The 15635-nt window shown below is 33.6% G+C and overlaps 1 protein-coding gene across 1 annotated transcript; it reads left to right on the top strand.

Annotated features, from left to right (window-relative positions):
- Positions 1-10724: 10724 nt before the first annotated feature.
- LOC115694949 (uncharacterized) lies at positions 10725-11696 on the top strand. Its single transcript, XM_030622052.1, has one exon. It carries the CDS (start codon positions 10725-10727, stop codon positions 11694-11696), a length of 972 nt encoding a protein of 323 aa, XP_030477912.1.
- Positions 11697-15635: the final 3939 nt, after the last annotated feature.

The following is a 15635-nucleotide window of genomic DNA, read 5'->3' as shown; positions in this document are numbered from 1 at the left end:
AGGGAGTGGGATTTTCCTCTTCTTGAGTGGAAGAGGACGGAACATTGGAAGGAGTTTTATCTGAAAGCATTTCCTCTAAAACAACTTTACTTTTCGGTTTGTTGTCTTTAATATAGTTTTCTTCAAGAAAAGTAGCATTTGTAGAAACAAACACTTTGTTATCCTTGTGACTATAAAATAGTCCACCCCTAGTCTCTTTAGAATTTCCGACAAACATGCACACTTCAGTTCGTGATTCAAGTTTGCCTTCTTTCTTTCTCAAGACATGAGCAGGGCACCCCCAAATTCTGTAGTGGCGTAAACTAGGTGTACGACCATTCTAAAGTTCGACGGGTGTCTTAGGGACTGCTTTAGATGGAACAACATTTAAAATGTCATTAGCCATCTGTATAGCATATACCCAGAAGGACGTAGACAGAGTTGAATAACTCAGCATAGACCTAACCATTTCCAAAAGAGTGAAATTTCTTCTTTCTGCAACTCCATTTTGTTGTGGAGTGCCTGGGGCAGTGTATTGGGATTCAATTCCAAGTTCAATTAAATGATCTTTGAACTGCATATCTATATATTCTCCACCCCTATCAGTTCGCAAGATCTTTAATGTTTTACCTAATTGGCTTTGAGCTAAAGCATGAAATTCTTGAAACTTTTCAAACGTTTCAGATTTCTTTTGCATTAGGTAAATAAAACTATATCTAGAGTAATCGTCAATGAAAGTGACATAATACTCATAACCACCTCGGGCTTTTACATTCAGAGGTCCTCAAACATCAGAATGCACTAACCCTAGGGGTTGTTTGGCACGCTCTCCCTTTGCAGAGAAAGAACGTTTAGTCATTTTTACTTCCAGGCAGGACTCGCATACTGGCAGTTCACCTAAGACGACATTTTTCAATGGACCGTCTTTGGTTAGCCTATTGAGTCTATCAAAGCCTATATGACCTAAACGTAAATGCCATAGATAAGTTTGATCATCATTATCAATCTCTTTTCTTTTGTGGTTTCTAGGTTTAGCTACATTGAAAATTCACTGTTTAGTGAGATTTGTGTATTTGGTCTTAAAACATAAAGCCATTGTTCCATAGAAGCAACACATATTTGAAATCCATTACGAGAAATTGAACAATAAGAACTCGAAAAATTCAATATATAAGATTGTGTTTGCAAACATGAGACACTAATCAAGTTTCTACTAAAGTTTGGAATAAATAAAACATTTTCTAAAATTGAAAATCTTTGTTGAAACTTGTGTTGGAATTTATTTTACCAGGATCTTAGATCTACTCACAAGTATGTTGTTTAAACACCCTAAATATGAACTTTCTAAAACGATAAATTAAACACATATAAAGTTAAGAAAACCTTACCTTGATGCAGCGGAATTAATGTCTCCTTCCACTCAAATCTCTAACCCTTGTATCCTTTCTGTAGCAGAGTATAATCAAGATCTGAGCCCGAATGTCCTTCTTCTTCAAGTTTGATCCTTCACAGTCTTCCAATCTATGATTGAGTTACTGCTTGCTGTGTGTGGGCACTTACTCTTTCACTAGGGTTCGAAATTGATGAAAGGAAAAGAAGAGAGAGGGTTTCGGCCAGGTATAGAAAGTGGGGAAGGCTCAGTTTTTCTGAAGAGAGAAATTTCTATCAGAAAACTAATGAAAGCATGTGATTTGACTGAGTCATCACTTTCTATTTATAGGCAACTACTAGGTTTAGGTTAGGAATTATTTGGCATTAAAATAATGAAAATATTAATTTGAAAAACCACATTAAGTGGCCGGCCATGGTGTTGTAGTGGGCCCCACTTGATTTTGCAGTTTTATCAAATTTTATCTCTATTTTCTCAAAAATGCCAATTTTCCAATTCTAACCTTTTAAATGCCAAAAATAATTATTTAATAACTAAAATAGATTATTAAATTATATTGTCATTTAATTTAATTATTAATTAGACATATAAAGTCCATTAATAAATAAATAAACTTAGAAACTCTTTTCTTTACAATTTCACCCTTACTTAGTGAAAATTCATAAAATTAGACATAGTCTAACTTTAGAATTATAATTGATCAATCACGAATCAATTAATGAGTCTTACAAGCAGAATGTTCTCAACTAGAATGGGGACCATGGATCTATATGCTGAGCTTCCAATAAGTGAACCAAATTTACCAAGTAAATTCCTACTTATTAATTCTTCGTTGAATCCACTCTTAGAACTTAGAATTGCACTCTCAGACTTATATAGAGCATATTGTATGTTCCACGATATCAATATACTATCTCATTTAACCATTGTTATAATCTTATTGTGATTTAAAGATCCTCTATATAGATGATCTACATCGAGATGGGATTTCTTTACCCTTCTCACCCCTCAATGTATTTTGCCCCTTAAAACACTTAGCTACCTGTAAATAGTGTTTAGTGATCTAATAATTAGTCAGTTAAACAAGAGCTCATCCATTTACTTCTATTTGCTAAGCTCGAAGGGAATCATCACTTTACTTCTATACACCAGTAGAAGCTATAGATTCCATATTTATGTTTAGCACTCCCACTAATCGTACTATCATGTTTCCAAAATATACATATCACCCTGACCCAAAAGTAGGCTTAACTAATAAATCAAAGAACATGAATAGCACTCCTGAGTTGAGCCTAAGCATATCAGGATTTAGATTCTTTTAATCTTAAGATCAACTACTGATATTGACTTGGAAAGATATATATAACGGTAAGTTTGTAATATCTTAACTTAGTTGCAATATCGGTCCAGTCCAATGTATACTCCATACATTCGAAACTAGTATACTTTACTAATGTCCTGGAAAGAACATAACACTTACTCCAAGTGTAAGTACACATCATCGCTGATTATCACATTAGTGTAAATCCAATAACACTGATGAAACAGGGACCAAGACTTTTGATTCATATGATCACAATCACATTCCACTGTGTTGACTATACTGTAATTGTGAATAAATATATGATCTGGATTTAACTGATTCTGTGTGTAAATGTAATAAGCATATTTAAACCATTAGCATGTAGAATTCATGCAAACCTCAATCACTTCAACTTTCTTATATTGATAACTAATCAGATTGTAAAGAGTTTTATTTAGGGCATAAAACCCAACAACTTGATGCGGGCTTTTGCTCTAGCTTTGACCGACACTAACTCGTCATTACCAACTTTAAGCTTTAACTCTTCTGGAAGCAGATTTTCCCAAGTTTCAAGCAGCTGCAGTGAAGAACATACATGGTTAGTAGACCCAGAATCAACAATCCAAGTGGATTTGTCGTTCTCTAAAACACATGATTCAAAGACAAAAGCATTACCTTCGTTTGAATTGTTTAGAAGCCGGGGACATCGTTCTTCTTGATGTCCCTTTTCATTACAATTCGAACATGGAAGATTATGTCTGATAATTGTACTTGAAGAAGCAGCTTTGCTAGAGCCTTCATGCTTAATCCTTTTCCTCTGATTATTTTGCTTATTGCAATTAAGTCAATTTATTGTTATTTTTCTTTTGCTTTGTAGTTATATTTTTGTTGTTTTATAATTATTTTCATGTTGTTTGTTAAGTTATTCTAGGATTGTTTTTTTAGTTGTTTTTGAGTTGTTTTTTTTTTTTTATTTTATTTTAGTAAAACATAGTATTTTTATAATCTTGAAACTTTAAACACAATGTTTTTATAAAATTGATACACTAAAAATATAAAAAAACTCTGTATCACAGTATTTTTGTAAACTTTCTCTCATTTTACAATATTTTTATAAGTCCCCAATAACATTTCTTTAAGTCTCACTCCCTTATTGAGGTTTTTGGCTCTGAAAGTGTTACACTTAAACCTTTTCTCTCAAAATGTATGATCAAACTATAGGAATAATTATTTAAAGCACTATTTTTGTAAAAAAATATATTTTTTACGTTTAAATAATTTTTTTTTGTATTTTTACGGTTTTTCATGGAAACAACACGAAAACAACAAAAAAACTACATAAATGTAATATGAAAATAACAATAAAACAACAAAAAATAACAAAAAATCAACAATAAATTAACAAGAGTACAACATTAAAAGGCCGTATTTTATGTAAATAAAATAAAAAAATTGTAAAAATATTTAAAATTCCGTAAAACTGTATTTTTGTAAATTTTTTGTTGTTTTTGTGTGTTTGTGAAATAATCCCTTCTCAAATTCACTTGGCCCATTTACTTCAAAAAAGAAAAAAGGAAATTCACTTGGCCCAATATATGCCCACTTCATGGGCCTCAAGTTTGTAGCAGCCCACTCGGGAGCTTCATTTGACCACAGGACCGAAAGAAGTTTTGAGCGACATGATCTAAATATGTGGATCAGTCTTTCACTAACATAACCATCAAGTTCAAAGAATCCAATCAGTACTCAGTAGTATCCACTCACAAGATTACCCCCCAAAAAAAAAAAAGAGTATTTTATGTGAAGTACCACGACCAATGTGTAATTATTAGGGGACATCAATTAGTCGGAAGGAGTAAAATACACTCATATCTGTTTTCACGTATTACCTAATTATATTAAATTACTTATATTATATTATACCATCAAGATAACTTAGTAGAACCTTAGGGGCAGGTAGTTACCTATATTATAAGTAACTTCAGTTATCATCAGTGTGTAACTTGTTACTATTTTAAAGGTAAATACCCTAATTATGCCAGTCTAATTATGAGTGCTTATATATATACTAGATGGATGTTACGTGTCAAGCCACGCATGATTAGTTATATTTAAGTTTTTTTTTTTAAAAAAATAAATATTATATGTAATTTTAAAATAAATAATTTTAGAATGATAATTATAGAAAGTATAATAGTAATTTGAAAAAAAAAATAATAATATATTGTGTAAAATTTTAAAAAATAAAAATTAAACTCAAAATGGTAATAAAATATAACAAAAGCAATAATATTAAATTTATGAAATTGAAAGTTAAATAATATATAAATTGTTGATATTTTTGTAAAAAAAAATAAATTTATGTCTTATTGTTAAAGAAAACAAAGTATGAAGGTTTTCAAAATTAGAAAGAAACTTACAATTTTGAAAATTAAAAGGGAATAATTATTAAATTAAATTTTCCACTACTTTAATTTAATTTAATTATATAGTCCGATTTATATAAATTGAATACTTGTCGAATTTTTAGTTAATAATAATAATAATAATAATATGTTTTCATAAAATAATAATAATAATAACGGACGACGAACACAAACCATCATAAATCGACAATAACATGAAACTTATACTATCCGGAGGCGGTAGTAATGGTGGGAAGGCAACTGAAGCTGAAGATGAAACAATACAAAATTATATCACACTTCGAATAAAGAATTCTTGAAGTCGGGAGAATGAAATCTGCACAGTGCTTGGGCTTCAATCCTTCGTCATCAGAGATGAGAGTTTCGCGATTCACCGACTCCATTGGAGGCACTCACAACTTTTCTAAACTTAAACCATATTTCTTCTACCCCATTGCAATTAATTCAAAAATCAAATAAAAAATTTTCTAAATTTGAAAAAAAAAATAGTCATATTTCTTGTAACAAAAAATAAATACACATTTCAATGTACAGAAAGTCACATAATATCAAACTAAAATAATGTATCTATGTACATTTTAGTAGAACACTCAAACATCAATTCATAAATGCAACAACAAAACAAAGTGAGGAAACCTATGGTGGTGGCGGTGAGTTTCTTGCGACGGTGCGTACTGAAGTTTTTGTTGAGGCTATGCAAAATTTATTTTTCTCTATTTTATTCACAAGTTAAATAATTATATAGGTTTTTTAATTTTCTTTACTGGGGAGGGCGAGAACCTTACAATAGAAGCAGAATTTGTGGAATTGTGGTTAGAATTTTTGGGGGTTTACTTCGCATAGCTTTAAACCAATAATATTTTTTTGGGGATTTTAAGCTTCCATTCTCAATCGTATAAATGACAATGTCTATCTTAAATCGTTTTTTTTTAGATTTATTTTATTATATATAAATAAAAAGTTACCCTATAAAATATATATCGTATTAAGGAAAATATCTGCTCCAAGATTCGCTCTGCTAGGGCTCTGTTTGGGCTCTGCTCCGGTCAGTCCTTGGACTCCTCCCTCGTCTCTGAAGGGTTCCCGACGTGTCGGGTGGTGTTTCTCACCTTAGCAATGGATGAATTGCTGTCGAAAACTCACAAACTTCAGGTCTCGTATGAAGATGAGTGGGAAGTGGACAAGAACCTGTCTCTTACAATTGCAAAATACAATCTAAGGGGACGATTGTGCACTAACGTAGAGCATAGCAGGGGATTTCTGAAACGGGTGCTGGGAGGAATCTGGCGAGTGAAAGAGGCGGAGTGGAACATAAAGATCAAAGACAAATTTGATTCAGGTCTTTTCTTAACTTTTACCTTTGCTTCTGAGTCAATTCAGAGTAGAATCTTATCTAAAATGCCATGGTATTTATCTAATGGATTATTAATCTTGGGGAAAATGGAGAACTCGAACGACTCTTGGAAGAATGACCTGACCTTCTTTCCAATATGGGGTCGAGCACTAGGGGTACCAGTCGATTTCTTGACTCCAAAAAACACTGTGCGATTGGCGGCAATGGCTGGGGAGGTTATCACGGTTCATAACTCAGATGTCTCAAGGATGGTGGCGAATGGCTATTTCAGATTCCAGGTCTGGATGTCAATAAACAAACCAGTATGTCCGGGATTTCCTCTACCGTGTTCGGGAAAGAAGAAGTGGATTGCATTTAAGTATGACGAGTTGCCTTTCATGTGTTTCAAGTGTGGAAGAATCGGCCACAGTCTCAAAGATTGTCACCAAGAACCAATCATAGTCACTAGGGATGATAATGTCACAGCTTCTGCATATGGGATATGGTTGAAAGTGGAGAATGACACTAGAGATGGATTTCAAGATAGAAGGTTGGGACAAGGAAATCACATTACACAAGGGAATAAGGTAAATCAGGAGGCTCTGGGATTGGCACAAGGAGTTAAAATATCCAATTCCTTTGCTTCGTTAGATGAGACTACAACAAGTGTGGAAAACCTATTAATAGGAATTGCTTCCAAGACCGAATCATTGAAACAAAACGAAGCAGTAGGACAAAGTTTAATGGCGCAAGTTAATAAAGAGGTTCCAGGAGGCATGGAAAATGAAGTGGATAAAAGGCTCGGTGATGATGGAGGGAGAGGGAAGAGAAGAATGGTGGAAGACCAAGGAATTTCATGGCAAGGAAAGTTACAAAAAACTATCAACCCTTCATCCTCAGAAACTCAGACACACAACCTCTACAACGTTCCAATAACATACTCACAAGAGATTCCAACAATGGAGGGGCCCTCTTCATTTGTGTTTGGTTCGATTTTGAAGAATTTATCTAAGGAGAACAGAAGAAAGGTTTCGGTCAAGAAAGATTCAAAAACTAAGAAAGGGAAGAATGGCGGTACAGTGGAGGATGTTTCTCAGAAGGAAGATTCAGCAGGCACTACAATCACTGAAGAGGTGAACCCTGTAATTCAGGGTCACCTACAGCAATGGATATTCTTCTCTGGAACGTCCAAGGGCTGGGGAACCCTTGGACTGTTCGTTCCTTGAACTCCCTGGTGATTCGTTACACTCCTCAATTGGTTTTCATTATGGAATCGAAGCTTAACAATGTTCGTGCGGAAGCTTTGCATGTCAAGTTGGGTTTTGGTGGGTGCTTTGTGGTTGAAGCCAAAGGGAAAAGCGGGGGTCTTCCTTTATTGTGGTCCGAGAAAGTTGAAACACATGTTCTTTCTTTCTCCCCTTTCCATATAGATTCTTTCATTAGAATGGAGGAAGGGCAGTGGTGGAGGTTTACTGGTTTCTATAGAGATCCGGATCCAAGTCAACGTACTCAATCTTGGAAGCTGTTGAACAGGATTTTCCGTATGTACTCGAGGCCGTGGGCAGTGGGTGGAGATTTTAATGAAATTCTGAGCCAAAAAGAATAAATGGGAGGTCCTCCCAAACCGGGTTACCTTATTAAAAACTTCAAAAAGGCTCTGGACGCATGTAAACTTCGGGAGATTGCGTTTGAAGGTAGTGATTACACTTGGTGTAATGGGAGGAAGAATAATCTCATTTTCGAAAGACTTGATCGAGTTTGTGGCAACTCGATTGGTTTGACATGTTTCCCTTTGCTCAAGTGAGTCACTTAGAGAGAACCAACTCGGACCATTGCCCCCTTCTTCTCACGGCGAGTGGCTCTTCTCCTATGACCACGAGTAAGATTAGATGGAGAACCCGATTTCATTTTGAAAGTGCATGGGCAGATGATGAAGATTGCACAAGGATTGTCAATTTGGCTTGGCAACACAGTGACCCAATTATGACCACTAGGGATCTGAAAGATAAGTTAGACAGATGTGGAGCGGCTCTTCAAAAGTGGAATAGAGTAAAACGGAAGGAAATGACAAAACAATTGAATGAATATGCAGATAAAATTTCTAAACTCTCCCGAAGTACCGATGTTATGGAATGGCAGCAATTAAATGAATTGGAACACAAACAAAATATCCTTCTTGACAAGGAAGAGAAGTTCTGGAAACAGAGAAGTAGAGTTCTTTGGCTGAAAGAGGGGGATAAAAACACAAAATTTTTCCATCGGAAAGCGAGCAATAGAAAGGCTAAGAATACCATTAAAGGGCTGATTGATAATAAGTTGAATTGGGTGACAGGGAATAAGCAAATGGGGCAGGTGGCTTGTGACTACTTCATGAACTTGTTCACTTCGAATTCGACCACCCCGGAAGAGCTAGAAGAGTTTCAACGGATTGTCCCAAACCGTATCTCTAGAGCCACGAATGAATATCTGTTAGAACCCTTCAAAGTGGAGGAAATTTATAATGCAATGCGTGCCATACATCCCCAAAAAGCTCCTGGAAGTGACGGACTGCCTGGGTTATTTTATAGAAAATGCTGGCCGACTATTGGTCATGAGGTGTCAAAAGTTTGCTTGGGAATTATCAATGATGATATGAAGGTGGAGGAAATCAATGATACCCTTATTTGCTTAATCCCTAAGGTCCCTAAACCGAAGTGTATGGTAGAATATAGACCCATAAGTCTATGCAATGTTGTTTATAAAATAGTGGCAAAATGCCTTGCGGGAAGGATGAAAACTAGCCTCCATGAAGCCATCTCGGAGGAACAAAGTGCTTTTGTGGGGGGTAGACTAATCCAAGACAATGCGATAATAGGATTTGAAAGCCTCCACTGCTTGAAGACAAAACGATTCGAAAATGGCTCTCAAGCTTGATATGTCAAAGGCCTACGATAGAGTGGAGTGGAGTTTCTTGATTACAATGATGAGAGGCCTTGGTTATGAGGAGAAGTGGATTGAGAAGATAATGAAATGTGACAAGTGTGTCCTTTTCAGTTCTAATTAATGGGGAGAAAATTGGAAGATTCCAACCTACCCGAGGTCTTAGACAAGGTGACTCGTTATCCCCATATCTTTTTTTGATTTGTTCAGAGGGTCTTTCCTGCCTTATACATGAAGCCGAGAGGGCTGGAAGGATCAATGGAGTTCAATTTGGGAGAAATAGAGTCAAGGTCTCACACTTATTTTTTGCCGATGATAGCTTTGTGTTCCTAGAAGCAAGGGAGAATGAATGTGACAATATGAAACTAATGTTGCAACGATATGCCAGGCTGTCGGGTCAACAAATTAACCTAGAAAAATCGAAGGTGTGTATGGGAAAGAGAATTTCCACTACTCAGGGCCATGCTCTTGCTGCTAGACTTGGGGTGCGTCTTGTTTCTCATCATGCTAAATATCTGGGGCTACCTAGTTTCGTGAGAAGAAGGAAAAAAGAGGTGTTTGAGATTATTAAAGATAAAGTGTGGAATAAACTAAAGGGGTGGAAGGCCTCGATGTTCTCCCAAGCGGGTCGGGAAATTCTAATCAAAGTCGTGGTCCAAGCAATCCCAAGCTATGCCATGAGCTGCTTCCGTCTTCCCAAAAAACTTATTAAAAACCTCCATACCATGGCAACCAACTTCTGGTGGGGCGATACAAAAGACAATAAGAAACTTCATTGGAGCTCGTGGGATCAGCTTTGTAAGCCAAAGGAGGACGGAGGGCTAGGCTTCCGTAGTGTAACCGAATTTAACCAAGCACTTTTGGCCAAACAAGGGTGGCGTCTCATTCATAATCCCCACTCCTTGTTGGCCCGGGTCTTGAAAAATAGCTATTTCCCACTTCATCTTTCATGGAAGCTAGGTGTCCACCGGGGGCTTCTTGGGTTTGGAAAGGAATTATTTGGGACCGTAAGATTCTCAGCGAAGGGGCAAGGTGGTGTGTTGGGAATGGAAGGAAAATTAGAGTTTGGGAAGACAAATAGTTACCTCAGCCTTCTGGAGCGATTCTCACTCACAAGCCTAGAATGAAACTGAACACTAAGCTTCATACATTCATAACAGAGGAGGGGACTTGGAAAATGGAGGAAGTTGACCAACATTTTCATAAGGAGGACATCCCATGGATCCGAGGTATTCCGATAGACTTGTATACTGAGGACATATTGACTTGGCCTTACACTTCTAATGGGAATTACATTGTTAAAAGTGGGTATAGAGTTGGGAGGGAAATGAATCTTCATCCCACGAGATGCTCAAATATGGGAGAAATTAATAAATGGTGGAAAATGCTTTGGATTTGCATCTGCCTCCGAGGATGAAGCTATTTAGGTGGCGGGTCTGCCACAATTGGCTGCCAGCAAAAACTAACTTGTGTCATCGAGGTATGAATATTAGCCCTGTTTGTGATCTTTGTGGAAGTCATGCTGAAACCCTTCCTCATGCATTGTGGAATTGTGATAAAGTAAAAGCTGTGTGGAAACTTCTTCCTTGGTACAAACATTGTGGGAAGTTGGGTGATGGGTCAATGTTTAATCTTTTGACAGCTTTAAGGGAGAAGCTCTCAAGGAGTGAGTTTGAAGACTCTCTTAAGATCATGTGGGCTATATGGGAGAATCGCAACAGAAAATGGAATAAGCTCCCTGTTATGAATGGGGCTCAGGTGTTAGATTTGGTGTTCATAGCTTATCCGAATTCAAATAGCAACCCAAGTGATGATGTAAAGAATAGGGTGGCTTCCCCATCTAACCCGACGCATTGGCAGGCTCCTCATTGGGGAAGAATTTGCGCAAACTGTGATGCTGCGATGAATCCTAATCAAATTGGAGTGGGTATAGGCTTTTTATGGCCTGACTGGAACGGGAAAGTGCTTACTGCTGGGATTGTTTACATCCCCAGTAGCTGTTTGGTGCTTGTGGCTGAGGCTTGGGCCATTCTGGAAGCTATAAAGGGACGACCGAGTACAGATACCAGACCCTTCGAGATCCAGTCGGATTGTAAAGCTGTGGTGGAAGCGATCAAGAACCAGGACAACCAACTGAGTGTTGCTGGAACACTTCTTCATCAAATAAAGTCTCGGTTGGAGGATTCTAATGAAGCTAATATCAGTTTTGTAAATAGAAATCATAACGAATGTGCTAATATGTTAGCTAGGAAATGCCTAGCTACTAAAACCTCACAATTTTTTGCTCATTCTATCCCTGAATGGTTGGCCAAGCTTTGTAAGGCTGACTGTTCTAATATTGTGTAGTTCTGGTTCTTCTTAATAAAATTCATCTTTAAAAAAAAAAAAAAAACAGTTACCCTATAATTTTTCATAAACCAAGAATTCTGTTATATAGCCATATTTTATATAGAATAGATATGAGTGACTAGGTATCCAAACTATGATAGTAGTCTCACTACATAAAATTTTTTTCTTCTAATTTATGGTAATAAATTACTTATATTTGCAATAATATGGATAAATAATTAACTGTATTTTCAATTAACTAGTTACCCATTTCAAGGTAATTTTCAGAGTAACAAGTTACCATATGATGGTAAGTTACTTTCATAATAAAATGGATTCAACTTTTATAAATATATATAATTTATAAATAATATATGAAAATGTGAAAGGTAACATGTTTAATATTTCAATAGAAAACTAAAACAAGAAATAACTCTATGACAAGAATAATACAAGGACAAAATAATAGTTAAATAATGTTACAATTCTATTATAATAATATACATAAAATAGAGAATATAGAAATGAAGAGAATATTACAACACCAAGTTATAAACAACATGTAAACCACAAGATAGTAAATAACACACAGATATAAAATAGAGATGTGAGAGCAATCTCAACATCACATACACTACAAGTGTATAATAGAAGAATTACTAAAACTTGAACAAGATATTATACCAATGTCCAAAAGCTTATTTTTCCCTACCATACAAACACTTGTAGAAGAAGAAAGGTAGAAATAACTTTTTAGATTATCAAGCCTATAGAGTTTCTAGCAAGGTACTTTCTTGATAGAAACAAGTTATATCACAAAGTGAACCCACAACTCTCTTTTATGTGGTAGGAGTCACATTTTGAAATCACACACCCAAATGGTTGTTACCAATCGGTTTATGACACTAAATGATATTCAAGAAGTTGGTGATGAATTCATGAAACACCCCCATTAAAATACTATTACAACCCTAAGTTTAGCTTGTAGAAAGCTTGATATCAATTTCAAAACTATAACCTTAAGCTTATGTTCAATCGATATTTTAGTAGCACTGTAAGAAGGATATTCAATTCCTAAAAAATTGAGGATAATCACCGTTTCTTGATAGAATATATGGAACATGTTCATCAGCATCACTAATTTTCTTGAAAGAAAATAAAGAACATCATAAGCTAATGATCATAATTCATCTAGTCCAATTATGTATGATTATAGTAATTTCTTAATGAAAAAGTTAAAGAGGAAATTCAAAGAACAATTTTGATTAAAATTCCCCATTGTTTCGGTATAGTAAATACTAGTCTAAGCTGTCATCGATTGGGGATGAGTCAACTAGATTTTGTATTTACAAAATACTTATCTTACGAGATCTAACACTATTATGTTGTATAACGGATGACAATCTATTAGGGATTGTCCCATTAAAAATAACAAGCTAAGTTAGACCAACAATGAATAATAAGAATTGGTATTACATAATCAATAACAGAAAACAATGTTATGTTCAATATAAATTCTAATCACATATATTCAGAAAATTGTAAACACATAATCAAATATGGAAGATATGGGAAAAATACTAAAAACAAGCATACCTGAAATTTTTCAAGGTTTTTAAAATGATATACAGTGTCACGTATTGGGCAGGATGCAAAGATATCACCAGTTAAACAGAGTAGTGAGCTCTTTTAAAATAGACACTATTTTAGCAACCTTTTATTCGATCAAAATAAGAATTTAACGTTGTTCAGTATTGAACTGGATGCAAGATTATTCTTATTTTATGAGCTACCATTATTGTTTAAATATTTATAAACTAGATTCTAAGTAGTCACTATTTGGGTGAACGTTACTAAGAATATAAAATTTACAAAAATATTTATCTTTCGAGATCCTACGGTGTTAAATTATTTAATAGTGACATCTATTGGGAATGAATCCCATTAAAACAATAATCATTTAGAACCAATAATAGAGATCGGATATCTTACATAAATTATAGCTCATTATTTGAACAAAAAAGTAGTATTTTATTCAAATATTTATTTTGACAATTTATTTTAATATAATTATTAAAATTACTAACTTAGGAATAAAATAATTATAAAATTAATTTTATATCCAAAGTATAAACTTTAATTTATATTAATGAAAATTATTAACTTAAGTAATTCTGAAAATAAATAGTATATAATATTCAATAAAATTAACACTTTAGTATCTTGAAAATTAATTATCAAAATTAACTTTCAATACTTTAAGTACTAATTTGTATCAAAATAAATGTATGAAAAATTACTAACTTATGTACTTCTAAAATTAATTAAGAATTAATTTACAACTTAAGTATTATTTTTCTATCTATTTATTTTTATATATTAGTATATTAATTTAATTAAAATTACTAATTTAGATAAATCTAAATATAAATTTTAATTTGATATTTATAAAATTACAACTTAGGTAGATTTGAAAATAAATCAAATTTATTTTTCATCCTTAGTATTAATTTTTAATAAATATTATGAAACTTTCTTAATTTGTGTTGGTCCAAAATTAATTAAAATTAATTTTCAACTTAAATTTAATTTTTTATAAATATATTAATCAATTTGGAAAAATTCAATATATTTAAAAAATATATATATTTTATATAATATTTCAAAATTTCTTAGTCAAAATTAAATAAAATAAAATTCTGAAAATTATTTATTTTAATCTAAAATTAATTAAGAAGTTAATTTTTCAACATAATATAATTTCTCATTTAATTACGTGTTATAAAAATTATCCAATATTTAAGTATCTTCAATTAAATCAGTTTAAATATTAAGAAAAAATAGAAAGTAGTTTACTTAGAAATTAATTATCTAGATTTTATTTCATAAATTAAGTGTTGGTTTTCTAACTATAATATATTTTAATCTATTTATTTAGTTAATTATTAATGAAAATTAATTAATTTAAGTTGATTTAAAATTAATTAAGAATTTAATTTTCAACTTTATTTAATTTTTCGAACTTTAAATTTCGAAATTCTAATATTTTTTTAAAAAAATGTTTTTCAAAAAAAATAATTATTAATATAAAATAAACTAATTTTTTTTTAACAAGAAAAATGATCTTTATTCAAAACAAGCAAGGAAGCAAGTACAAACTCAAAAAAAAAAAAAAAAAAAAAACAACCAGCCCACACTACCAACTATTGATTACGTTAATTATATAGTTATCAAATTTCCCTTTTCCCCCGCTGCTACAGCTTAGTAATCTAAGTTTAACAGCCAATCTAATCTCTCTGCTAACATAAGCTATAGAATTACATTTCATCTCATATATACAACAATTTCGATTAGTCCAAACAAAGTATAAGGTCTCCAAAACAACAACATTTAGCACCTTCTCCTGCAGGTTGTTCGAGGATCTTGAGAGCCACTCTTTGATGTTACTCGGCCAAATAAACCTGCCACACCAATTAGTTACTTCCTGGATTACTTTTTGGGTGAAGCAACAACTAACAAACAGATGATGGTGAGTTTCAATTATAGAGCAACAGACCGGACAGAGGACAGAAGGGATCAATATAAATCTGCTTATATTGTCTCTAGTTAACAGCTGATCATTAACAATTTGCCATCCAATGAATTTATGTTTTGGCAAAATCATCCTATTGCGTATGTTTTTTGCATAGCCAACATTGTGAGATTGAATGAACGAAAAATATAAGAGTTTGGCTTTAAATTTACCTCTTTTCACAGCTTCCTTGACTTCATCTTCACCCACGCCTGATCGGAGCTGAAGAAGTTTCTTGAAATACCAGCTTGCGCCTTTTTCAAAATTAGCTACCCAAAAACTCTGACCCTTCAAGTAAATGGCATCAATCCACCGAACCCATAGGTTGTCTTGTTTACTCGAGATAGCCGAAATATACTTGGCCATAATAGAAACATTCCATTTCT

This window comes from Cannabis sativa, chromosome 6, assembly GCF_029168945.1.
Source record: "Cannabis sativa cultivar Pink pepper isolate KNU-18-1 chromosome 6, ASM2916894v1, whole genome shotgun sequence".
In the NCBI taxonomy this organism is placed as follows: domain Eukaryota; kingdom Viridiplantae; phylum Streptophyta; class Magnoliopsida; order Rosales; family Cannabaceae; genus Cannabis; species Cannabis sativa.
This window is presented reverse-complemented; position numbering and strand designations above follow the sequence as displayed.